Here is a 27,691-nt window from a genome sequence, read left to right on the forward strand (position 1 = left end):
CGCTGGAGCGTCCAGCTTGAATCAGCTCAAGCCTTCTTGGCAAGAAATGCTCAGCACGGGCATTCAACATTTATTCTTTCTATTTCTTTCAGAAAAGATTCAGCAGAGGAAAGAAATGAGGATTCAGGGGCTCGGCCCGGCGGCAGGTCGTAGCCTTGGTATTCACACAATCCTGAGCCCAGACTGCGCCCGGCCCAGGGAGAACCCACAGCTCCCCCTTCCTAGAACACAATAGACACCGGGACACTCCCTTCAATCTGACCAAGAACAACTAGGGCTGTTGCTCCTCCGTAATCACCACAGCATTTTCACAATAAAAAACACAACTCGGGGTCAGTTCCCCAGAAGGCCAGAAAAGTGGTCAGACAGCCCCCGAGGTGAGGCTCCTCCCGGCTCTGGGACCAGGGCAGAGGGCCGGCCAAGCCCCGCTCCCACGGCAGCCTGAAGCCACCAGGTCGGGAGGGCTGATCCCCAGGGCTCAGGGCCACATGGAACCTCACCCTTCCTACCGGAGAGCCAAAGCATGCAATGCCGGAACATGGCAGGGGCAGAGGGCACTGGCGTAAGGGAAGGGGTCAGGGCTAGGAGCAGAGAAAGGACGGCTGGCGGACAAGACACAGGTGGCGAGGGCAAGCTGGGAGTCCGTGAAGCAAAGCGCCCCCCTGGAGCCAGGCGAGACCCCCAAACAGCAGTGCCTCAAGTCTGGGCGGGAGCTGCCTCGGTCTGGCAGCTGCAGCCCGCCCCCCTGGAGGAAGGAGGTGGCCCCCCGGCAGCCCGGAGAGGCAAGCCGCCGGCGGCCCGTCATTCTCTCCCCGGACTCGTCTCGGGCTTTAATTTTTAATCAGCCCTCGCTGCCCGCAGAGCCGCAGCCTCCTCAGATACCTATGTGTGCCGCCATGGCAGAGAAGCCAGCCTACCCTGCAGCAGCAGCAGCCCCCTCTCACCGGGGGCTCCCCCCGCCCCGGGCTCAACCTTCACGCGCCATCTGGGGCCTCCAGCCAGCACCACCCCCAGCGAGAAGATCCCTGCAGAGGCGACCGCAAAAAGAAAGAATCTCTTCTTTCAGCTCACCCTGGAAATGGAAGGTTTTCTGATCAACAGTTATTGTGAAGGTGCTGTCGTCCTCATCGTCTATACCAATCACAGCTCCCTGTGAAACAAAGAGCAAAATCCTGATAAGGCAGGCAGTGACATCAGCAACCTCCCCAGCCACGACACCCCGGGAATGCTAAGCGGCGAGATGGGGAGCAGCGGAGCCTCTGCCGGCTGTAAGCCGAGCCCTGGCTTTGTGTCAGCGAGCGGAACTGCTCCCCCGGCCCGACAGGGAGGGGAGGGGAGGCCCAGGAACACGCCAAATCTCCAGCCTTCGCTGCTCAAACCCGGTGACTTACTGCGGGAAAGGCAGAGGGAGCCAGGAAGGAGGCCCCCCGGGAAGGGGAGAGTCCCCGGAGGCAGCGAGGGAGTAATGAGGCTGGCAGGAGCCTGACTGCAGAACAAAACAAACACTGTCTCAGCGCGACCCCTACGCCAAGCGCCCTGTCGCAGGGACAGCGCACCAGCCAGACCACGGCATGTTTTTCAAAAAAGGGAAAGGCAGAATGTCCTACTGGGGCTTTCTCCCCTGGGGCCGGGAGGGAGAAGGGAGTGTGAGGCCCAAGGGGGAAGGGAGGCTGAAGTGGCTGCCCGCAGAGTCCCTGGGAAAGGCCTTTGGACCCCCGGATGCCCGCACCCCGAGGGGCACAGGGAGCACACACTGGATGCACAAAGGACATTTCCTCAGACAGCACTTTTAATAGTTTTCAATCACTTCAAAATGCGCTGTCTCCATAACTGCCTGACTCGTCCACCTCAGTCCCGAGGGGCCATACGTCACCCCTCGAAGGCCACGGCACCTCGTTAGTGGCGGAATTAAGAAGAGAATCTAGTCCCTTAACTGTGACCTGGAATCGTCACCCCATCACCACACCAAGCACCGCTCCCACCGGTTTAATCACCATCTCCACCATGGCAAGTGCCCCATTTAGCAAGTAAATCCAACCCTACTTTGTCTTCCACTGGAGCTGTAAACCGACCCAACCATTTTGGAGAACAATGTGGAACTGGGCCCAAAGGGCTATAAAACTGCCTACCTTTGATTCCACAACACGGCTACTAGGTCCTAGGTCTGTAACCCAAAGAGATCAAAGTGGGGAAGGGGCCCGTTAGTACAAAAACATTTAACTGGCCTCTCTTTGTGGTGGGAAAAAATTAGAAACTGAGAGGATTCCCATCCACACCATTGCCTACTGGATGTCAAGCCACACTGAAACAGCTCATTTTCTTTCCCTTGAATTCACCCTCCATTTCGGAACTACTCCATTTGTGTCAAAGGCCGCCTCATCCTTAGTCACTGGGGCTTGTGACTTCCATGTCGCCCTTGGCACCTCTCTCCCACTGCCAAAACGGGTTGTTTCTGTCTTCGCATCTCCCGTATGTGACCTCTCTCTCCATTCCCACAGCTAGGACCCTTACCACCACCCACAGGATCTTCCTGATGTCATACACCCGACCGTGTCTCTCACATGTACCCGCAGCTTCCTTTGTGGGCCTTTAAGGACCTGTACAACCTGGCGGCCCTGCTCCACCACATCCAACCAAACTGGCAGTCTTGTGGCTCCTCCACCTTCCACTTCAGTGCCTTTGCACTGGCTGTCCCCGACACCCAGGACCCACTTCCACCGCACTTCTGCTGCTGAGAATCCCTAGCTTCCTGTACTACAGAGCAGCAATCCTAAGAACAGTCTGGTACTGGCTAAGAAACACACGAGTGGATCAGTGGGATAGATTTGGTACACAATACACAGAAGTAAATAAACAGCAATCAAACGTTTGATAAATGCAAAGATTCAAGCTTTGGGGACAAGAACTCACCATCTCACAAAAATAACTAGAAAGAAGTCTGGCAGAAACTATCTATGGACCAACATTTCACACCATATAGTAAGATAGATCAAAATGGGTGCATGACTTAGACATAAATCATATCATAAGCAAATCAGGGGAGCATGAACAATTTTATCTGTCAGATTTATGGCCAAGGGAAGAATTTATGACTAAACAAGAGATAGAGAGGATCACAAGAAGTAAAATGGATAACTAAACTTTTTGCAGAAACAAAACTAATGAAGCCAAGATTAGAAAAACAGGAAAGTGGGAGGAAAAAAAATTATAGCAAGTTTTTCTGATAAAGGCCTTATTTCTCAAATATATAGAGAACTAAGTCAAATTTATAAAAATACAAGCCATTCCCAACCGATAAATGGTCATCATGAACAGGCAGATTTTCAATGAAGAAAGACATCTATAGTGATATGAAAAAAATGGTTCCTCATTATTACTGATCAAAGGAATGAAAATTGAAAACTCTGAGGTACCATCTAATATCTATCAGATTGGCTAATACGACAGAAAAGAAAAATAATAAATGTTGAAAGGGATGTGGAAAAACTAGAACTGGTGGAATGTAAACTGACCCAAACATTTTGGAGGAAAATTTGGAATTGTGCCCAAAGGGCTATAAAACTGCCCTTTGATTCCACAACTACCAGGTCCTAGGGTCTACTGTAACCCAAAGAGATCAAAATGGAGAAAGAGGGTCTATTAGCAAAAAAAAAAAAAAAAAACATTTAATAGCATCTTTTTGTGGTGGCAAAAAATTAGAAATTGAAGGGATACCCATAAATTGGTAAATGGCTAAACAAGTTGTGGTTTATGACCACGATGGAATACTATTGTGCAATAAGAAATGACAACCAGGATAGTCTCAAAAAACCTGGGAAGACTTCTATGAAGTAATACAAAATGAAGTGAGTAGAACCACTGTACATAGTAACAGTGATACTGTATAGTGATAAACTATAAATGGTTTAGCTGTTTTGATCAATAAAACGATTCAAGACAAAAGATTCAAAGAACTGAAGATGAAAAATGTCAAACACCTACAGAGAACTGATGGCATCTCAGTTGTGACTGAAACATGATTTTTTCACTTTATTTTAACAACATGGCTAATAAGGAAATGTGTTTTACATGATTTCACATGTATAATTCTATCATATTTCTTGCCTTTTCAATGGGTTGGAAGAGAGTTGGGAGAATTTAGAACTCCAAAAAATATGCTAAACGATATTTAAAATAAATAACAAACTGAAAAGAAAATTAAAATAATTCCTAGCTTCCTTCAAGTTTCAGCTCAAGTACCACCTTCTACATAAAAACACCTAGCAAGAACAGAAGCTGCAAAATGGCAAAATGGCAAAAAAAAAAAAAAAAAAAAAAAAAAAAGGGCCTGATGTCAGAAAAAACTGCACAATGAAACTATCCTAAAGTTTACTGGGCTCCCTTTCCTTGGAGGTCCAAACAGAGGCTAGATAACTGTCTGTCACATAATTAATAAATATTCTTTCACACCTGGCCCATTCCAACTCTCAGACGTTGTGCTTCTTCTGTATTAGCTAGACTGATCTCTGAAAATTCATCAAATACAGTATTTCTTGTCCATTTGATCCATTCTGAAAACTGCAGCATTCAATCAGCCATCAACTGGCAATCTAATTACCACTACTGACTAATTGCAGGTGTCAACAACATAGCTTCAAATTTATTAAGGTCTCTTTTGCACTTAAAAACAGTCTTTGTTAAGTCTTTAACCAAGCAAAACTTGTCACTGAGGCAGGAGACAAAAAGTGCAAAAGTGAAGAGGAACAGTAAATATTTCAAAAAGAAAATGGCTCGGAATGAGCAGCACTTAAGAAAAACAAGGCAAAAAGAAGCGACAAGAAGAGTAAAGCATCAATCAAGTTTACCCTCACCCAAAAAAGGAATTATAAATATCATTTCAATCCCTTCTTTCCTTAACCCAGTCTGGATGCTAAATTAATTTTACCACTTCCCATCAAAACTACAGTCTCTATAGGTTAAAATGCAGTTATAAAATAGAAACATTTTATAAATTCTTTAAGAAGGACAAATCAACCGTAATCAACTAATAAGCATTTATCAGGAACCCATGGCTTGACAAGTCCTAGGGATATAAAGACAAAAACAATTCCTGCCCTTAGGGAAAGGGAGACAAGATATGTCTATAAAGAGGTAGGTGATCTAGAGGAGAGGGCCCTAGCAATTAAGGACATCAGGGAAAGTTTCATGTAGAAGGTGGCGTTTGAGCTGAGCTCTGAAGAAAACTGGGGCTTTGGAAGGCGCTACAAGCTCGTAAGAGCAACTGCAGACCACAGAGAGGGGCCAGGCAGGACCCCCAGAAGGTCATCTGTGCATGGAAGGGATGATGATACAACAGAGACGGAGAGTCAGGTTGCAGCCAGGTGGGGAAGGCTTCAAAGGCACAGATTTCCTCTTGGATTCTGGGGGTGACCACGAGCCCCTGAGGTCACTGAGTTTTAGAAAAGGACGATAAAGCTGGTGGCAATGTGGAAGGTGAGACACCCCCGAGACCAGGAGAACCCTCAGAAGACAGCTGAAATAGTCGAGGCAACAGATAGGAGAAATAGGGGGTGTGCATGGAGAGAGATGTTCATGGAACACCCGGCAGCAGCCTGGCCACATGGGGGGAGGCAGAGGAGTGAGGATGCCCCAAAGGCAAGCTGGGAATGAGGAGTCTTACACAGGTGCAAGTCTCAATATCTACAGGACATCCCATTTGAAATGTTCAGGGGGCACTTGGCTAGGCCGGCCCAGAGCTTGGGAGAAAGATGAGGGCAAGAAATATAGAATTAGGAGTTAATACCCAGAAGGTTAGAGATTTACAGATTTAAATAGTCAGTCAGTCCATTATGGTTCATTGAACAGCCACTCAGTTGGAGGCACTATTCTAAGTGACAAAAGTACAAAAAAAAAACAAAACCAAAAACAACAACAACAACAAAAACAGCCCGTGCCCTCAAGGAGCTCACAACCTAATGGGAAAAGCAAAATGCAAATCACTGTGGACAAATGAGACAGACAGGCTAGACTGGGAAGGGTTCGTGCAGAACATGGAGCTTCAGCTGAGCCCTGAAGAAAGCCCAGGCCCAGGAGAGTTTGAACACAGAGAGCAGCCAGCGAAAACATCTGGGGTCAGATTCCAGGGACAGCACTGGGCTATGGTGACTGAGGGCTTTCTGTTTGATCCCAGAAGCATCAGAATGGACTGGACGGTCATGTCTGCGTCGTAGGGACATCAGTGTGACGGCTGCCCAGCCTGAACCGGAGGGACAGAGCGCCAAGCAGGGTATTCCTGGGTTAGAAGCCAGCTTTTTATCGACTACACCGCGCTGGTGATACAGAGGGTAATCAAGCCTGTGGAAACCGGGGTCACTAAGAAAAAGAGGGAGAGCCTCAGAGCGACTGCCCACGTGTGAATGGTGGGGCCGACCCAGAAATAACCCTGGAAATAAGGGCTGCAGAGGGCTTTCCGCGCCCTGATCCTCATGCTGACATCTCCCAGAGACCCAAAGAGTCAGCTGGAGGGCTCTAAGCCAGTGGTGCATCTCCCAGGAGGAGCCAGAGGGACGGAAGGCGGTCAGCAGACTGTGGCGCTTGAACGGCAGCAGAGAGCACATTCATGGTGGGACACTCCCCTCAAAGACTACAGTCAAGCTTTGTGGCCCGTCCCTCACATGAAGACTCAAGAGACAAAGGGCATCACTGGCCAAGAACTTACTCGGGGCTCTTTCCTGTCCCTCTCACTCTGAAGTCACAGCATCCCTTGTCTCACAGGAAGAACTGGCCCTTCTGGCCAGAGCAAACCCTTCCGCCTGCAGGCTCAATCTCAGGCCCTCCTGCCTGCTCCTGAGCCAAATCCTGAAGAATAAATACTGAGTTCCAAGTGGAAAGGATAAATGCAAACATTTCAAGATCAGAGGGCAGCTTCTGCCAAATCAGAGGGAGATGGAATAAACCACAAGGCAAAAAGAAAATAGATGAGTTTAACCAAGTGGGTAAAGGGGGGTACCAGGAGCTCATCCCAGAAAACCAGCCTGGGGCTCCTGCTAAAGGGCTCCTTATGCAGAGAACACGGTTAGACCCAAACTTGAAGAGTATCAGTTTGGCAGTTGTGTGAAGGACAGCCTGGAGAGCCTGGATACAAAGGGAACCAAATGGGAGTAAGGTGAGAGTTCAAGAACACAGCCCAGAGGCAGCAAACTGGCCCAGTGGGGAGAGCTGGCCTGGAGTCAGGAAGACTCAAAATTCAGCCTCAGAGACTTACTAACTGTGGATCTGGACAAGTCACTGAATCTGTTTGCATCAGTTTCCTCAACTGTAAAGAGGGGCTAATAACAGCCCCAGCTCCCAGGGTTGTAGCAAGGACCAAACGGATCACAGTTGTAGTGCTTAGCACAGCGAGCTTTTTTGGTGGTTCAGCTGTTTTTTGGTCATAGTCAGTGATCCCTTCGGGGTTTTCTTAACAAAGATACTGACGTGGCTGGCCAATTCCTTCTCCGGTTCATTGTACAGATGAGAAAACTGAGGCACACAGAGTTAACTGACTTGTCTGGAGTCGCACAGATAATGTCTCAAGGCCTATCTGAATTCACGAGAAGGAGGCCCTCTCCAACTGGGCCAGCTCACTGCCCAGGAGGCCTGTACAAAGGCTAGCTCTCTCCCTAGAGTGGTAGCCACGAATACAATGTTTGTGAACAATCTTGGGGAGGAAATGATTAAGCCGAGCCTGTGATTGGCCACCAAGGGCCACAAGATCCCAGAAGCGACAGAGTGGGGGTGGGACAAGGGAGCTACTCCGACAGAAAGGTTGGTGAACATCCAGACACTGAGAAAGTCTAGGGGGAAAGGAGGATGAGTTTGCCCCTCTGGCGTGGGCTCATCTGCCCGTGGCTAAGCACAGGCAACACGTCCTGGTAAAACACGCTGAGGTAACGAAGGGCCTCAGACCCATCATGGGTTAGGGGTGTCCACCCCAAGCATCCCTGGAAAGGGCAGCAGAGAACAGTCTGTTCCAAAGACCATGAAGCAGAGCCCCTGGAGCACTTCGAGCTTGGTCAGACACTGAAGACTCCAGCCCTGACTCTGGTCTTGCTTCAATGAGTCAGAAAGAGAAAGTGCTTAGAATCCTCCAAGTAAAAGGGGCTGTGGCTCTCTGAAGTGCTCGGACCCTTCTCAGGCAGCTGCTCTGGAAGCTTCCCTCCACTATCCCTAGCTGGGCCCTCCGATTGTCTTTCCCACAGAACGGCCCCACAGACTGAGTCTCTGAGTCACCATCTCCGGGATTAATACGACCCTTGTGTGTGGCGAGGGCTCGCTGCTCTCAGGGACTGTTCTTCTAGATGCTTCTAAATGACCCATCCTAGAACTTTCCCAGGAGCCAAGTGGAGGAAACGTTTTCTCTCTTTTTGAATCCTGCATTGACAAAGTGCTCCCAGACCGTTTAGCCATCTAAATGGCTATGAATAAACTGAGTCTGGGCAAGGAATACAGAGCCGGGTCTGGGTTCAAATCTGATCTCAAACACATACTCCCTGCCTCGATTTTCTTGAGTGTAACATGGAAACAGCACCTCCCTCCCAGGATTGCTGAGGTCCAAATGAGGTCATGTGCCTGGCACAAAGTAGGTGCTGAATAAATGCTGGCCCCCTTTCCCTCCCCTCCCCTCCCCACTGAAATGATTTCTCTTCAAGTCCTCGGAATTTCCTTCTTGAGAGCTTCTCAATCTTTCTCAAGAGAATTTTAGGTCACCCTATCATGCTGAATATGCTGAATAAATCTGGGAGAAAACCATAAAAGGCGCTGACTGTGAATCTGTTCCACTGTCTCAAATGGGTCCTGGCTGCCACAAGGCATCTTGTTCCCCCTTCGTCCTCCTTCACCACATCAGACTGTTCCAACCTCAAGCCCGCCAATGGCCGTCCCTCTCAGAGGAAGACTCAAGAAGCGAGGGACATCACTGGCCAGGAACTTCCTCGGGGCTCCTTCCTCGGCTCCTCTCCCTCTGAAGTCTCAGCATCCCTTGTCTCCCAGGAAGAGGCGGCCCTTCTGGCCGTGGGCAGGCGCGATCCCAGGCCCTCCTGTCCGCCCCTTCTCTCTGACCTTCAGGTGCGCACACCTGGACCCACCCCTGCCTCGTGGAAGGGCAGTTGTGTACCTGGGCATTGCGTATACACCGACATGGCCTCCTCTGCCTCCGTAGCCCTGGGCCGAGCACACAAGGACCTCATGAAAACTGGCTAACTCAGATAATAATCCATAATCATCCCAAATCCTACTCACAGCCTCCCCCTCCTGGCCTGTGCACCTTGTGCTGCTCTGGTCACGTGTGAGTCTTTGGGGACATTAAGTCCCCACTTCCCTATAACTTTCTTGTGACATTAACATACACAACGTGCAAATCCTTTTTGTGGGAAATAATCTTTTTCATATTTTTTGGAGGGTTCTCAATTTTCTTTCTTTTTAAAAATCTTTTTAAAATTTTAAACTTTTTCCCCCCTGAGGCAATTGGGGTTAAGTGACTTGCCCAGGGTCACACAGCTAGAAAGTAGTAAACGTGTCTGAGGCCAGATTTGAAATCAGGTCCTCCTGACTTCAGGGCTGGTGCTCTATCCACTGTACCGCCCAGCTGCCCCCATAAAATTTTAAGCTTAAATACAAAATCTGAAATGAAAAATTTGTCATGTGTATAGCAAAATATGAGGGGATTCAAAATATAAAGTAATAAATTTCCATTTTAAGAGTCTCTAGTAATAAATACTGCACATGGTGTTCAGAGCTGTCCAACTTTTCTTTGCTTCCTTGTTTTCACTAAGTTCTCTGTTGTGTATTTTTTACTTTATTTTCTTCCCTTCTTCTCTCACCCCCACCCCAAGGTTACAATTAAGCGTGAATATATATAACACACACACACACACACACACACACACTCCTCTATGAATGTACATATCTCTCTCTATATATGCATACAATAGATATTTATAATCATGCTCACGTACATTCATGTACATATATGTAAGACCATCCCATGCTTTTTTTCAGTTGTCTTGTTTTTCTGAAGGTGACTAGCTACTTCTTCCTCCCCGGATCATTCCCTATTTTTCTCAATATAAATAAATACACAATATAAATAAAACAATACCAAGTAATATGATTAACATATGGTGTAGTTTCCCTGTCTTTTCTTTTGATTAAATCTATTTTAGTTTAACTTTGTCCCAGATCATGATTATCACCCCATACTATTTTTACATCATAAATTCTATTCCTGATCTTTATTTTATGTCTCTCATTTTCATAACATTTCCTGAAAGCAATAAATATTGAGTTCAAAATTTTAATATACTAAATTTACAGATAAATTCATCCCATTCACATTCTAAATTGCTCCTTGTGTAGTTCTCTCCTTCCTAGTTTCTCTTTCTCACTCCTCTATTTTTATCTTTCCCTCCTATTCCCTTAACTTATCTATCCCTCCAATAATCCCTTCCTCATCCTCTTCTCCTACGCTATTTCCTTGTCCTCTTATTTTTCTGAATTTAGAAAACTTTTTTACTCTTACAAATATATCTATATCTACATATATACATTGCTCTCTCTTTAACCCATTTCCAGTGAAAGTAAGGCTTTAACACCACCATCCCCTCTACTAACTTATTCTGTATCAATTTTTCCTTTTTGCCTCATTTGTATGAAATAATTGCTCCTTTTTATTTCTCCCTGGAGTTTTATTTTAGAATAATTACTCATACTCAGCTCAACCCAAGCCTTTCTTTCAAACCACCCAAATAAAAATGGTTATCATAAAAAGAACAGATATTTCCATATATAGGAAATAAATGATTTGACCATACTGGGTCTCTTAGAATTGGTCATTAACATTTATATTTCTCCTAGATAGCATGTCAGATTTTTCCTTCAGTTCTGTTTTTGTCACAAAAACCAGAAAGTTTTTCACTTCATTAAATGGTTTCTCCCCTCACTCCCATTTAGGATTATACTTAACTTGGCTGGGTAAATTACTATTGGTTATAATCCCAGCTCTTTTGCTCTATGAAATATAGTATTCTAAGGCCTATGATCCTTCAGCATTGGAGTTGTTAAGTCTTGTATAATTCTCATGGTAGCTCCACAATATTTAAAACTAATTTTTTTCTTGTTGCTTCCAATATTTCTCCTTAACCTGGGAGCTTTGAAATTTGGCTATGATAATTCCTGCTCCTGAGATCTCCTTTAGGTGGTGAATGGCAGATTTTTCTGTATCTGCTTTGCTTTCTTGTTCTAGAACTTCAGGGCAATTTTAATGGAGTAATTTATTGTACTACTGTTTCAAGAATCTTTTTTTAATCATAATTTTCAGACATAAATTTCAACTATTCTTAGGTTTGTTTTTCTTCATCAATTCTGTTCTCTAGATCAATTATTTTTCTGATGAGATCTCACATTCTTTTCTATTTTTCTCATTCTTTTGATTGTATTTTAGAACATCATGAATTTCCTTTTGCCCAATTCTAGTTTTCAAGGAATTATTTCTTAAGTTTTTGGTTCTCTATTTCAAGTTGGTTGACTTTCTTTTCATAATTTTCTTGACTGATCTTAAATTTTCTTTTTCGGATTTTTTCCTCAATCTCTTAGTTGATTTTTAAAGTCCTTGTAAAGTTCTTTTTTTTTTCCTTATTTTATTTTATTTTATTTTATTTTTTTATGCTGAGGCAATTAAGGTTAAGTGACTTGCCCAGGGTCACACAGCTAGGAACTGTCAAAGTGTCTGAGAGCAGATTTGAACTCAGGTCCTCCTGAATCCAGGGCTGGTGCTCTATCCACTGCACCATCTAGCTGCCCCTGTAAAGTTCTTCTAAGAAACTTTTGGGTCTTATTTGACATTCCTCATTGAAAAAGGAGTGTTATTTTTAGTTCCATTATCTTCACGTGAATATGAACTCTGATCTTCTCCATCCTCATAGTAGCTGTCTATGGCTGGGTTTTTTCTCCTTTGCTAGCTCATTTTTAATTTTTTCATTTTTAGCAGTTATTGGTATGATAGAGTTCCTGTCTTAAGGTCTAGAGAATAATGCCCCACGTCCTTCTTACTGTTATTTTCTGAGGTCTGTTCTGAGGCTCAATCCTGGGCCCTCCTCTCCACTGCTAAGCCACAGCTAGAGTCACTCCCTACCACACCCTGGCTCTGGGTCTGGTCAGCACAACTGTGCTTGGCCATACCAGTCTTTGAGTCTTCTCCTCCTCTGCCATCAGAGTCCCAAAGATGAAAGTTTCTAAATCAGAGGCTGGCTACCCCAGCAGATTGCCCCAGGCTGGTTGTTGTTGATTCCACAGAGTTGGCCTGGAAGCATCTGCCCTTCACTGGGCCCTAATCTGGGCCCCAGAGGTCAGGTATTTCCAGAGGTCGTATTAGGTAAAGTTTGGAAAAGAACTGCTTTAACCTAACTCTCATATTCATTTCTACTTTTTCATTCTTTTGATTGTGTTTTATTGTGTGTGTTTTAGAACATCATCAGTTTCCCTTTGCCCAATTCTAGTTTTTAGGGAATTCTTTTCTTCAGTTCTTGGTTCTCTATTTCAAGTTGGTTGACTTTTTCATAATTTTCTTGAATTGCTCCCAGTTTTCTTCTCCTAATTTTTCCTCAATCTCTCTTATTTTTAAAGTCCTTATGAAGTTCTTTGGATTTGGGACCATCTGACATGGTGCAAGCCTGCTCTACATTCTCTCTGATGCAATATTCTGTCTTTTTCTGGAGAGCCAAAAGTTCTCAGACTTACTCCACCATCTTCCCAGAATCCTCTCCATCTTGTTCACATTTTCTAGTTTAGGACTTGCTGGAGATTTGGCAAGGCTATACAATGGGTCCATGGTTACTATTAGTGACTAGGTAATACCAATCTATATTCCTAAATAATCAAATTATATGTGTAGATTATGGTTTATAATTTCAGGTCTGTGGGTTATGTCAAAGTCTAATTATAGAAATAAATTAAAAGGAAAAAAGTTTGCCACGTGCAAGATTAAGTTTAGAAAGTCCATTTCTCTGAGCATAAAGCCCAAACTATCTAATCACTGCCATCTAGAGTATTCCCGGAGCAAGTACAATTACTTAAGAGAATAAATTACTACAACAAATGACCCCGGTTTCCTCTCCATCTGAACAAATCCCTGCAAGTGAAAGAACTCTAGATTTGGGCTCAAAGACCTCAGGGGCAATCTCCAGCTCTGCTCTCCTATGGGTGGGATCTAAGGCTGGGGTTTCCCATTTCTAAAGCGAGAGGGCCGGACTCGATGGACTCCAAACTCGGGATCTGTACTCAGGCCTGGATTTACTCATTCTTCTAAATGACTCTCAACTTCACTAATCCTAGGAGTACCCACACATACTGGAGAAACAGGCCGGAAAAAGGGGGGTCCTAGGAGTCAAAGGCCCCAGCTCCGCTGCCGTGGGCTCAGTCCCCCAGAAACTGAGAATGCTGCAGCAGCCGTCGGAGCTGGAAGGGGCCTGACAGGCCCTCCTGGAGGCCACCTTGGCCTTCTCCTGCAGAGGAGGCATTCGTGGTCCACAGGGAGGCGGGCACTTGCCCAGGGTCACTCACAGAGCGCCCGAGGGGGAGGTCAAGCCCAAATGTGACCCACATCTGGCCTTTGGCTCCTGGCTAGGACTAGACGAGGTGACCTCTGAGCTCCCCAGCAAGTCCAAACGTGGGCATCCTCCAAGCAGAGCCCTTAGGAGCAATCACCTTCTGCTTTGGGGAGCCTAGAAATGGGAGGATTTGAAACCGAGAGATCTCACTACCCCCAAAAGTCAGCCTTACCTCAGACCCCTAACAGGCCTTTATTATTTACTCGGTGCCTGAGGCTGTGGTAGGTGCCAGGGCTACAGAGAAAGAACTCTGCCCCTCCCTTCCAGGAGCTTTCGGGGGGGCAACAAGACACAAAGAGCTGCTTCCAGAGAGTAGGGAGAAGGAGCACTCAGAAGGAACACATTGCCCAGGGTGCCCAGGAGAGGCCTCTACAGAAAGAAAGGGGGGGTGGGGGGGCAAGAACAGAAGGAAGCCGGGAAGCCATGCATTCCAGCCAGGAGGGCTTGCCGGGGAAAAGCCCAGGGATGGGAGCGCAGGAAGGCCTAGGTCACCGAGACAGGAGCGCAGGAAGTCACAAGGGAGAGGAATCTAAAGCTACAAAGGCTGGAAAGATGGGGAAGAGCCGAGCTGGGAAAGGTTCTGACCCCAAACCCGGGGGCCGGGCAGTGCGATCCTGTGGCTGCCCCCATCACTGGCGGCTGAGCCCAGAGCTCGTGGAGTGGAGTCTGTTTTCCCAAACGTAATATATTGTGAAGTGCACTTGGAATCCTAGCTTCCTTCAAAAGATAGTTCAGATACAAATGAGGAAGAAGAAAATAAGTAACAGAAAATTAAACTAAAAAGGAAAAGGTCTTTTCCATCTAGTTTGAAGATATTTTAAAACAAAAGAAACAAATCCCAGAAGAAAGAAAAGGAAAAGGAGAAAAATTCAAAAGAAAAAAGAAGAAAAAAGGGAAAAACAGTCTCCATCTTTAAATAGTTCATATTCCTCTAGCAGTAAAACAGATACCCCGCCACTCTGCTGATATTTTATGCTTAAGAGACATGAACTTGCTTCAGTAATTTTGTTTTATATTAAACTCATACTTTTTAGAGGAAAAAAAATTAGTACATAGTAGGCTGAGTTCACAAGGGTTGAGAAAAGGTCAAGGACAATAGGGGCCCAAATCTCTATTAACTGAAGAATAATGTAGTGTAGCATGTGGAAAACTGCCCCAAAACTAAAACCTTAAAAAAAGAAAAGTGTAAGAGAAATTTCTGTTTAAACTAATTTTATGCACTAAATCAGAATTTTTTACTACTCCAAAGCAATAAACCTTAGGCCAGAATTATCTAAAATTCACCTGATAACTTGGAACACAACCTCAGAACTTCTATTCAAAACCATTTAGGAGTTTAATTCAACCGTTTTCATTCAACCATTTCAATCATTTATCAAGTGCTTTTTATGTGAAAATCACCACATGTACCACGGTATAGCATAACCAAATGATTTCTGCATGTCCACATACATATGACTTCAGGCTACAACTCAAATTACAAGAAATTCTGACACTGAAATACAACTGCAAGGGTAGTCATCTGGTGTTGAAATGAGGAAAATCTGGATTCCCACCCCACCTCTGACACCGACATGCTACATGGCCAAGTATAAGTTATTTGAGCTCAGCAGTGGAGAGAATCCCAGTATCAAAACAAAAGGTCTCTGACACATGAATAGGAAAAAAGTGTAACAACAAATTGCAAAATGAAAAAAGTCTTCAAAAAAAGCTGTTTTGACACATATAGCACCACAAAACTTGGATGTGATCCCTCTCCTCACACCCACTCCCAGCATCCTGGAAGTACATGATAAATCCAAGGCTAAAAGAGTAAGATACACACTTTGACCTAAAAACAGACTTTTTTTTTTCCTTTTGATAATAGCTTTTTATTTTCAAAATACATAAAGATCGTTTTCAACATTCATCCTTGCAAAACCTTGTGTTCCAAATTTTTCTCCCTTCTTTCCCTTTCCTAGACAGCAAATAATCCAATACGTTAAACATGTGCAATTCTTTTAAACATATTTCCACATTTATCATGCTGCGCAAGAAAAATCAGATCAAAAAGAAAAAGCAAACAAAACCCAAAAAGATGAAAGTACTGTATTGTGAGATACATTCAAGCTCCATAGACCTCTTTCTGGATGCAGAGGGCTCTCTCCATCACAAGTCTATTGGATTTGGTCTAAATCACCTCACTGTTGAAAAGAGCCACATCCATCAGAATTGATCATCGTATAATCTTTTTGTTGCTGTGTGCAATGTTCTCTTGATTCTGCTCATTTCACTCAGCATCCATTCGTGTAAGTCTTTCCAGGCCTTTCTGAAATCACCCTGATGATGGTTTTTTATAGAACAATAATATTCCATAACATTCATTACACCATAACTTATTCAGCCATTCCCCAACTGTTGGGCATCCATTCTATTTCCAGTTCCTTGCTACTGCTTGCTACTGCAAGTATTTTTTTTCACATGTGAGTCCTTTTCCCTTTTTTGTAATTCCTTTGGGATATAGACCCAATGTGACACTACTGGATCAAAGGATAAGCAGTTTCATAGCCTTTTGGAAATAGTTCCAAATTGATCTCCAGAATAGTTGGATTAGTTCACAGCTCTACTCTCAATGCATTGGTGTCTCAGTTTTCCCACATCCCCTCCAACATTCATCATTATCTTTTCATGTCACCTTAGCCAATCTGAGAGGTATGTAATGGTACCTCAGAGTTGTCTTAATCTGCTTTTCTCTAATCATTAGTGATTTAGAGCATTTTTTCCTATGACTAGAATTGACTTTAATTTCATCTGAAAATTGTCTGTTCATATTCTTTGACCATTTATCAACTGGAGAATGGTTTGTATTCTTGATAAATTTGAATTAATTCCCTATATTTCAGAAATGAGGACTTTATCAGAACTCTTAGATGTAATGTTTTCCCCCAGTTTTACGTTTCCCTTCTAATCATGCTGCATTGGTTTTGTTTGTACAATTTTAATTTAATATAATCAAAATTATCCATTTTGCATTTTATAATATTCTCTAGTTCCTCTTTGACCTTAAATTCCTTCCTTCTTCAGATCTGAGTGGTAGACTATCCCTTGTTCTCTTAATTTGCTTATAGTACCCACTCTTTATGTCCAAATCAAGAAAGCATTTTGACTTTATCTTGGTATAGAATATTAGGTGCTGGTAAATGTCTAGTTTCTGCCATAGTAAGTTCCAATTTTCCCAACAATTTTTGTCAAATAGTGAGTTCTTATCCCAAAAGCTGGGCTCTCTGGCTTTGTAAAATACTAGATTACTACAGTTATTGATTATTGTGTCTTATGTACCTAACCTACTCCACTGATTGACTATTCTATTTCTTAGCCAGTTCTAAATGGTCTTGATGACCATTGCTTCATAATACAGTTTTAGATCTGGTACAGCTAGGCCATTTTTGTTTGCATTTTTCCCCATTAATTCCTTTGAAATTTTTGACTTTATGTTAAGAACACACTTCTTAAAACAATTGTGTGGTCCTGTAATGATCAATGCAGGCTTGGATAATTTCATGAATGTCTTTTTGATACAATCCAAAGGACGACTGCTTAGTTTTCTCTTCCTCCAGCTACCGCTGGAGGCTTTTCTGGCCTGTAAGGCCAATATGATTTCCCAGGACCTAGAAAAGTTTACAGATCACAACATCCAACCTAGAGAATGAATCCCCACCTCTACTATCCCGGTCACCTCGCTCGGCCACAGCTTGCAGGATTTCTGTCATCAGGACCCACTGCATTTCAGGGACGGCCTAAGCTACGGATTAATCAAAAAACAAGCATCTAGACAGAAAAAGGAAATGACAAATGCTGGAGTAGGGAAACTGAGGTACTTATGCACTGCTGATGGAGTTGTGAACTGATTCAGCCATTCTGGAAAGCAAACTCTACCCAAAGGGCTATCAAGGTGCATGACCTTTGATCCAAGCAGTGTCTCTACTGGGCCTGTATCCCAAAGAGATCTTAAAGGAGGGAAAGGACCCATATGTGCAATAATATTTTATAGCAGCTGTTTTTGAGATTGCAAAGAATTGGAAAGTTAGGGGATGTCCATCAATTGGGGAATGACTGAACAAATTGTGGTATATGAATGTAATGGAACACGGTTGTTTTATAAGAAATGATGAGCAGGCAGATTTCAGAAAAACCTGGAAATACTCACGTGAACTGATGCTGAGTGAAGTGAGCACAAATGAGCCCAGGAGAACATTATACCCAGTAACACCGAGATTATGTGATGATCAACTATGGCCGACTTAGCTCTTCTCAGCAATAATGATCCAAGACAATTCCAACAGACTTATGATAGAAAATGCTATCCCTCCTATCCAGAAAAAGAAGCATGGAGTCTTGAATATAAATCAAAGCATACTGTTTTTACTTTAAAAAAAAAATCTGTTTTCTGTTTTTTCTTTCTTGTGCCTAATTTCTTTTATTTTGATTCTTTCACAACATGATTAATATGGAAATATGTTTAACATGATTGTATGCAAAGCCTATATCAGATTGTCTTGGGGCAGGAAGAAGAAAAATTTGCAATTCAAAATCTTACAAAAATGAATCTTGAAAACTATCTTTACTTTTATTGGAAAAAAAAATAGAACACTATTAAATGGAGGGAAAAACAAGCATCCATTAAGTGCCTACTATGTTCCTAGTCCAGAACTATAGAATTTGGAACTCAAAATTTAAAAAGAAAACAAAACAGCAGATGTTAAAAATGTAATTGGAAATTCTGGACAAAGAATGAAAACCTACTTGTAAGCCCTTTACATTATACTGGGGAAACAAGAAGTAGAAATATACATATACAGACACAGAAACATATACATAGATATTTGTGTATACAAACACACACATACAAAAATGTTAAAAAGTGGTTACCTAAGGTTTAGGAGGGAAGGCACTAGCAGTGGTGGGGATCAGGAAAGGCTTCATGTAACAATAATAATATTATTTAATGTTAAAGTTGGTAAAAAGGGGCAGCTAGATGGTGCAGTGGTTAGAGCACCAGCCTCAAGTCAGGAGGACCTGAGTTCAAATCTGGCCTCAGACACTTCACACTTCCTAGCTGTGTGACCCTGAGCAAGGCACTTAGCTCCAGTTGCCTCAGCAAAAAAAAAAAAAAAAAAAGTTTACTAAGAGTTTGATACAGATTATCTCATTTGATTTTCACAACAACTTGGGAGGAAGCATTATGATTATTCCCATTTCAGAGTTAAGAAAACCAAGGTAGAGAAGAGTCAGCTGGGGGATCTTGCCTGGGGGATCACAGAATTTCTAGATGTCTACAGCTACATCTGAACTCAAGTCTCTTTGCTCCCAGGTCCAGGGCTCTGAACACTGGAGCTACCTTCCTGGGTCTTAAAAGAGAAGGGGCTTTTGTGGTAGTGGTAAGGATGAAGTAACCAGGCTGGCCAGTGCAAAGGCCTGTAGAAGAGAGATGGCTGCTGTCGCATGAGAACAGAGAAGGCCAGTATGGTTGGCGGGGGGGAGGGGGGGGGGGGGAGAGTAATGTCCCAAGAGGCTGGAATGGTAAGTCAACAGGAATTTCCCCAGGGCCATAAAAGCTAAAAATGCTAGTCCTTGCCTGAAAGGTCCAAACAGGGAAGCCGGCCTGCACACATGAGAACAGGCAGAACTCACAGTAAATGCCAGGTAATGAGGAAGAGGGAGAGCTCGCTCAGAAGCAGTGCAAGCTGCATTTCAATGGATGCTAAGGATTGTAATACGGGGAAGTAAGGAGCAGGAGGGCACGAGCATGGAGGGGCAGTCTGGGCAAGGGCCCAAGGGGAGAGACTGGGTATTGTGCGGAACAAAAACAAGGGAGGAAAAGGGGCTGGGCCCTCAAGAGGCATCAGTCTGGAAGGCCAGCGGGTGCACACGGGCACCTCGGGCAGAGACTCGCCATCACCACCACAATGTCAGCTTCTTGCCAGAAGGGCCTGTTCTTTGTCTTGTACCCTCAGTGTCCAGCACAGGGCAGGCCCACAATGGGCACCTAGCTGGAGTCAGGTTGTAAAGGGCTTTAGATGCCAAAAAGGCATTTGTCCTGACCCTGGCAGGGGAGTGTGCCAGGGGAATATGCTGAGAGGATTCGAGAGGCCAAGAGGCCTGCAGCAGTCTGGCACCCAGCTTCTTAAAACTGGGAGTCACAACCCCATATGGGATCTTGTAACTGAACGTGGGAGCCCCAAAATTATGATTTATCATCATACAAGTGTGATTTGCACACCTAATTTACAGACCTATATACCAGAGGCCACATCAAAATTTCTCAGGTGAAAAGGGTCACAAGTGGGGGGAGAAACAAAGCCCTGGTCTAGGTGACAGTGGCTGGGCAAGAGCTAAACAAATGGTGGTGCGTGAATGCAATGAAACAATAAAATGAAGAGAAAGAGCGCTACAATGGCGGGGAGGCTTCTGGGAAGACTCCCACGAACTGAGGCAGAAGCCAGCTGACAGAACCAGCAGACCAAAGACAGGACAAGGGAAATGAAAAGAATTCTTCCTTGGTTCCCCCAGCCCAAAAAAAAAAAAAAAAAAAAAGGAATATTTTGGTGTCCATATTGACCAACTTTGGCCCTAAAGAAATAAAAATAAAAGCTCCTTTTTTTCCCCCATGGAAGATGATCTCTCCAGGCCTCCCTTTGGGTCAGCCCCAGGCTGCTCATGTTGCATCCTGCAGGTGCCTTCTCTCCCCGGGTCCTGGCCTCCCTCCCTCCCCCCCTCCCCGCTGATGTCAGCTCGCTCCCCCATCAGACTGTCCGCTCCTTGGGAGGAGGGGCAGGGATAACCGGTTTGCTCTGGCTCCTCTCTGCACCTTCGTCCCCAGCACCAGGCCTGGAGCACGGCGTTTAATAAGCACTCCATCATAGGGGCCCAAGACAATGGGGTGACACTGACGACACATGATAAAGTCGCAGGGATCCCGTCACAGGTGACGGCCCTTGGCAAAGCATTCTGCAAATAGTCTCATTTTACCTCCCTGGGAGGTCGGTGCTGTTGTTCTCTTCGTATTACAAATGAGAGCGCCGAGGCGAAGAGAATTGAAGCATCTTGCCCAGGGACCCCAGTCCAATGAGCCAGTCACAGGAAGCAGGAGAGGCGGGATTCGAACTCCTCTCCCAGACTCCAGGTCCCAGGCTCTATCCCAGGCTGAACCACTAGCCACCCCAGGAGAACAACAGCAGAAAACCAGAGAACTTCGTTTTTCTAAAGACTTTTCCCATATTCTCTCACCACCAGACTAGGCTGCTGGGTTAGTTCTGGTGAATGCTTCCCCCCTCCCCCTTTTGAGAAGTTTCTCTGGGGAGACGGGAAGGGGAGGGACAGATCTGAAAATGAAGGCCACGTACACGCCAGAACGCCAGAGAAAACGGGGCTCAGTATTATTGAGAACCAGAAAGCAGAGGCGTCACCTGCCCCGGCTCCTGACGGCCGACGCTGGAGTTTCTGGGGCACAGCCACATGGGCCTTCCCACTATTCCCTGTGACCTCAGTAGAAAGTGTGCTGCTCAAGGCTGGTCTCAGAACAGTCCGGAAAGACCTACGTGAACTGATGCTGAGTGAAGCAGGCAGAGCCGGGAAAACACTGTACCTGATGATATGATGGACTTGGCTCTTCTCAACAATGGCGTGCTTCGAGGTAGTTCCAAGGAACTTGGAATGGAAAATGCCAAAAGCATCCAGAGTAAGAACCATGGGGAGTGAATGTGGTTCAAAACACAGTATTTTAACTTTTTTGGTTTGTTTTCTTTCTCGTGGTTTCCCCCCTTCTGGTCTGATTTTTCTTGTACAGCATGGCCAATATGGAAATATCTTTTACAGGACTGTATATATACTATATCAGATTGTTTGCTTTCTTGGAGTGGGAGGAGATAAGGGAGAGAGGGAGAAAAATTTAGAACACAAAGTCTTACAAAAACGGATGCTGAAAACTCTTTACATGTATCTGGAAAAATAAAATACTATTGGAGGAAGGAAAAGAACATGTGCTGCTGAGCGGAGAGCTATAAGGAAAGAAGGAGCACAGAAGTCAAAGCTGCTGAACAAGCCAGTGGCAGAAGGCAGGACAGTCAAGCTCAGCTAAGGTCTCATAAGACATTCCCAAAAGAAAAGGAGGGGCGTTCCCGGCTGAGTGATGGCTGCAACCATCTCCTACTTGGACACCCTGGCTCTCTCCAAGGTTAGCAAGAGTCTCTTCTGGTGAAATCTGATGGGTCTTCTCTGAGGGCTCTTTCCCCTTGGCCTTGGGAGCACCAAACCCTGCAGACACTTCTTTCCTCCCTGGGTTTTTATGACTCTCTCTCAGAAGAAAGGGAACATAAATACTGTTATTGTTCTCATTGTCTAGGCAAGGAAACTGAAATCTAAAGAGGTCAAGGGATAATAAGCAGGCAAAACCAAAGTCAAAGCAAAAAGAGTTATTAGAGAAAGTTAGTTTAGTTTTTTTCCTGAATTTTTATTTTGTTCAGCATTATTTCTTCTGTTTATTTACTATAATAAATATTATTATTTAGCTAATGACTTTTTAAAAACATTTATTCTCCAAGCACAGGCACTAGACTGGGGCCTGGGATACTAAGGAAAGGCAAAGTTTTCCTTTCCTCATGAAGCATACAGACCTATCTGGGAACATGGAGACTACCTCCCAAGAAAACAGAAGGAAATCCCTGCTTCCATCCTGAATCTCTGCAGTCTGAAGGGTCATCGGCTGATGGCTGACCTTTGGGGGCCACTGGTGCCCATGGTGAAGCTCTCATGGCAGAGTAGAACCCACCCACGCTTGCAAACTCCTAGAAAAGTCTTTAAGAAGCCAGAGCCATTGCAGAGCACAGAGAGGCAGGGGTAGTGTGCTGCAGAGGAAACAGGCCTTTACCAGGAGTCGGAAAACGTGGGCTCACGTCTTCCCTCTCTGCACATTCTCCCTTTCTAAACCGCCCCATTGATCTGGGATTCAGCGGTATTGCCCAAGGATGCGGGGGCGAGGCTAGGTGACCTCGGAAACTAGGGCTTCTCCCCTCCATCAATTTTCCTGTGTACCCCTTAGGGGAAGAGGAAGATGGAGCAAGGACTGTCCAAGGACCCTTCCAGATATCCATAGGTGTCTTTAGGAATCTGAAGAGCCCACTGAAGGAAGTTTTAAAAAAGCCGGACCTAAGCCTCAGAAGGAACTTGGGAGATGTGGAAGCAGCGAGCGTCAGAGACCCAGGGTCTGCTGGAAGCCCTCTTCAGCGCCTCAGCTCAATCTCGCTCCTCCAAGCCCTTCTCCATCTCCTGCTCTCACCCCTGCCCCATCACCTTTCCAGGCACCATCTACCCGAGAGGCCCTTTGGTACTGCTTCTCGAGCCTGATTCTTTCCAGCCAATACACGCCTGCCAAAGGGCCTGCTTGGCAAACAAGGGTTCTATGAACATTTGGAAGGGATCCAGATCAGCCTGGCACCTAACGAAGGAACCCTCCTCTGAGCCTCCTCGGGTAGTCGGCTGGTCCTTGCCTGAGTAATCCCAGGGAGAGAGAACCGCAACGCAAAGGAAATGGTCAGTTCTCTCATCAAATTCTACTGAGATCTAAAGGTCTGCTCATTGTTACCCCTGTAATCTTTCTCTTAAAATAAAGGGTCAGAAATGCCTTGAGGGTCATTTGGAGTTTTCCCCACCTGCCCCCTCCCATGGAACAAGGGGCAGTTAAAGACAATAACTGTGGGCCTCATTCCAGGAGAAGTTCCTGGAGCATCGAGGGCGATCACGTCACGGATCTCAATGCCTGTCTTTTACTCTGGTGGACATGGCTGCCCGGTGCTCTCCTGGCTCTCTCAGAGCGCTATTCATTAATTCATACAAATCATTCAAGTTTCTCTGCATTCCTGGCATCTATGCTTTCTCTGGGATGGCCATATTCCCTCATGTTGGTTCCCAGTCAAGTGGCCTCCACTGCTTCCAGGTCTCTGCTCCCACAGACAGTCCTGCTGGGAAGGTCTGGGTGGCTGTGGGGCCTTCTCATCCAGCTGGACTGTAAGCCCAGAAATAAAAGCAGCCTTCTTGGGTAAGGACATTTTAGTAGTTTTGTGAGCAAACTGCTAATTTCCAATTCTTTTCTAGAACCAGGGGGGCCCGATTTGAAGCTCCACTTGCAGTATATCAGTAAGTCTGCCTTCCAATAATCTTTTACTCTCTTTGTTCATTTGCTAGACCACGAGGTCATGGAAGCTAAAAGCCACGTAGTCCCTCCTCTTCATATCACTGAGCAAACAGGAGAAAACAGAGGCCCACAAAGTAAGTGACAAAGCTCAAAACCCAGCTCCCCGGGCTCCAAATCGAGCACTCGCTCCCCGGGACATAATGCCGCTCCTTAGGTTCCAGAGTCCCCCCACCTTGCCGATGGCCCATCAAGGAGAGAACCAGGTGGCCTCCACTGAAACAACGCTTCATTTTACAAGTATTCCTTCCCAACCCTACGAGGAGAGTTATGACACTCACTTCTAAGCACAGAGGGAAGGGGCTTGGCGAGGGTCACATGGCTGGTGAGTGGCTGATCCTGAACTCAAACCCAATTTTTGACTCTCAGTTTAGCCCAATGCCTGGCATACAGATGGTGCTTAATAGATATTTATTGTGACTGATTCATCTCAGGTTCAAGGGTCATGCTCCCACCCTCTATGGCAGTGGTCCTCAAACTTTTGTTCTCAATATCTTTATTCTATTAAAAATGATCGAGGAGCTGTCCAAAGAGTTTTTCTTTATGTGGGTTATAATTATAGATATTGATCACATTAAAAATAAAAACTAATTATGAATTTGTAGACTCTCTGAAAGGATTTCAGAGATTCCCAGGCTGCTCTGGACCATACTTTGAGAACCACTGCTCTATGGCATAAAGTTTGGGGAAATTTATTCTCACCAAGATGATTTGGTATACATTTCAAGAAACATTAAAGTGAACAAACATTTATTAAACACCTACTGTATACAAAAAGAGTTTATTAAGATCAATGAATGAAAGAAATGACCAGGATAACAGCCTTTCAAAGTCATGGGTACATCTGAGGATACTCAATGAGCCACATGACCATCACCAAAGATGGATGTTAAATCTGAAGGTAGTTCTTTTAAGATATCTGAAAGCATCTTTTTTTTCCTCCCTTTGAAGGGTTCAATCTGAAGTCTCATCTGCCTGATCATACTCATCTTAGAGTCTAGCATCTTGGTGTGAAAACTGATATGACACTAAGCCTAAAAGAAGATGGAAAAGAGAAACAAAGAGCTATGAGAGAAAGTATAATGGACCCAGATGACAGATGTTAAAGTGATAATGAAAAACATTTGCAGCCAATTTGGAGGGCCTGTCTACAATGAAGGGGCATCTGAGGGGAAGGGTAGAGAGGACTTGACAAAATGCTCTGAAATCAGAGCATCCAAAACATTCATTTTTTAGTATTCTCTGAAACATGGCTTTCCCAGGGGAAAAAAAAAAAAAGAAAGAATGAGAGAAAGAAAGCTACTTACTCTGAGTCTAACACAGCCTCTTCGGGAACCTCTCATCATTTTGTCCTTGGACTGAAAGAAAAACAAAAACATATCATAAAATATTTGTATTACAAATAAAATTTAGCCTGTTATTATGAGCAAGATTTTATTTTTTACTATAATTTTTTTAGAAATATCTTGAGATGAAAAGACAAGATTTTAGAGTTGTATATTGCTATCCCCCCTTCCCCACCAAATTTACAAAAGACAAAGAAATTAAAAATTAGTATTTGAAACTACTCTTGTGTGTATGGGATGCTTTTTGTAGCTGTTTTAATATTTTTACAAGGCGCTTTCCTCGTAACAACCCTGTGAGATTCCTAGTTTACAAAGGACTAAACTAATAAGGCTCAGACACTTGAAAATACAGGTCCAGGGATGCCGGTGTCAAGCAGGGACAGCGCTAGAGCTTAGATCTCAAATCTCCAACAATTTTAAGACTTGTACAATGCCATTATAGTAAAATTTCAATCAAAGCTCAAATGAACCAGATCTCAATTGGCTGGATTTCCACACACCCTGCCAGAAAAATGAGTGAATTATAAGACAAGAAAATCCAAAACTTTTCAGGGTATAAAACTAATATCTGTAGAAGTTCATTCTTTAACATCTACTGAATGTGATGTGGGGAACACTGAAATTGTCTTTCTCTTTGACTTTGGGGGGAAACACTTAAGAAACTCCTGAACCCTGGGAGAAGCTCTCCCCTGAGAGACACGTCCTAGGGAATCAAGATAAAGTGGTTTCATTCTGTTATCTGGGTGGGACTAGTTGAGTCCAGGACCAACTTAGCTAGAGCTGGAGATCTAGATTTCTATTCACCTCTTATTAAGTTGGAGATTAGTATAGAGACATTCATTCAAATGGAAAACTTCTATTCAATTCGCCAAGATTTCAACTCAACCTGCACCCAGCCCCTAGCTAAAGTCTCAATTTATAAGAAAGGGCAACTTGGGGCTCATTCCTTGTAGAGGGCCAAAAGCAGGAATCATGTCAAGGAACCTCTCTCTTGCAGACTTGCCTTCAAGAATCCTCTGCCCGCTGACAGGACATTCTCTTTTCAGCATTGATCCCTCTTTAGCTCTCTCACCTATTTCCCTAACAGGAACACACCCTTCTCTGTTGGGATTTCTCTGCTAGGAACTTTACTTTGCCTCTGAGGAAGTCCTAGCAAAGGCTGGCTTCTCGCTTCCAACAATAAACTTCTTTGGCCAGTCTAACTTTTCGGGTTCACAAGTTCTTTTACGAAGGCCCTGGGGGCCGACCAGAGGGGGTTCCCACAATTCTCTGCCCTGCCCCGAACCTCATCAAATATTACATGAAAGATGAAGCCTGACCTAGTAGATAGAGCTGGCCTTAGAGACAAGACCTGAATTCAAGCCTCACTAATAAGTATACAAAGTGTGTGACCTTAGCAAATCATTCACGCTCTCCTAGGCACCTCTCACAGTCTATAAAAATAAATACTATTGTCCCAACCCCAAGGAGCTTATTTCTATACAAGTCTTCTTTCTCCCAAATAGAATACACAAGGTGTAAAGATCTATGAGAAATAAAGAATAGTTTCTGAGTGAAAGGGAATGCTAAGGGGCAAAAGCATCAGAGAAGCAGCTCTGAGTGATAGGAAGGGTTTCTACTGGTCAGACAACAGAAGATAGGACATTATCCAAGAGAATCAAGATCCTAAGGTGGGCAAGGAAGAGCACAGCTGGGGGACTGTTCAGTAGCCTGGTTGGGGGGAGCACAGAGTAAATGAAAGGCAGTCTCATGCTGGATGGCCAGCTGGGAAGGGGAGCTAGAGCCAGACTGCGAAGGCTGGGGATCCCTAGGGCAGGGAATGTGGACTGAATGCAGTGCTTCCAGCCAAACATGGGCTCCAGCTTGTTGGTTCTAAGTCAGTAATTTGATCTTCCCTCTCCTCTCTAACATCCTCATAGGTGGAATTTCTTATCACTATGTAGGAAACTAGGTTCTAGGGTAAAATCCAGCATTCTTCCCCTGGCAACAAACTGCCTCTTCCTCTCAACCTCCAGTGTGGATTCCATGAAACTGAGCCAGTCAGTGCAGGGACAGACCAACCCACCATGGCTCTCTAAAGGTGGAGGATGGTAGAAGGCCGCTCTCGCTCCCACTACTGCTCCCACTCCCACTACTGCTCCCACTCCCTTTTCTTCCTCTGAGACACAAAGAAGAAGGAGGAGAAGCTTCAGAAGGGGAAAGCCTGGACATTTACACCCTCTGCCTTTCCACAGTGAAGTTCATGAAACTAGTCATTTAGGAAAAGCTGTCACAGCAATAACAAACACTTATCTGGTGGTTGAGGGTTTACAAAGCACTTCTCGCTGTGTCAGCTGATCCTCACAACAAATACTGCGAGGTAAAGTCTGACCGGTCAGGAAACTGGGACTGGGAAGAGTCAGTGAGTGACCTGTCCAAGGAGCGTGTATGGGGCAGGAGTCGTCCTCAGAAGATCTGGCAAGGTCACTGAACCTCTCTGAGCCACACTTTCCCCAGCT

At 44.7% G+C, this 27,691-nt stretch overlaps 1 protein-coding gene across 5 annotated transcripts in view; it reads right to left on the minus strand.

Moving 5' to 3' along the window:
* OSBPL9 (oxysterol binding protein like 9) overlaps nucleotides 1-27,691 on the minus strand; it is a 134,849-nt gene that overhangs the window by 87,005 nt on the left and 20,153 nt on the right. For all 5 annotated transcript variants that reach the window (XM_051999711.1, XM_051999708.1, XM_051999707.1 and 2 more), the window contains exons 2-3: nucleotides 25,155-25,205; nucleotides 1,072-1,150 (exon numbers count right to left, since the gene is read on the minus strand). In XM_051999711.1, the coding sequence (XP_051855671.1) occupies nucleotides 1,072-1,150; nucleotides 25,155-25,205 (130 nt within the window). The remainder of the gene's footprint in view (nucleotides 1-1,071; nucleotides 1,151-25,154; nucleotides 25,206-27,691) is intronic.

Source organism: Antechinus flavipes, chromosome 4, assembly GCF_016432865.1.
Source record: "Antechinus flavipes isolate AdamAnt ecotype Samford, QLD, Australia chromosome 4, AdamAnt_v2, whole genome shotgun sequence".
Lineage (NCBI taxonomy): Eukaryota > Metazoa > Chordata > Mammalia > Dasyuromorphia > Dasyuridae > Antechinus > Antechinus flavipes.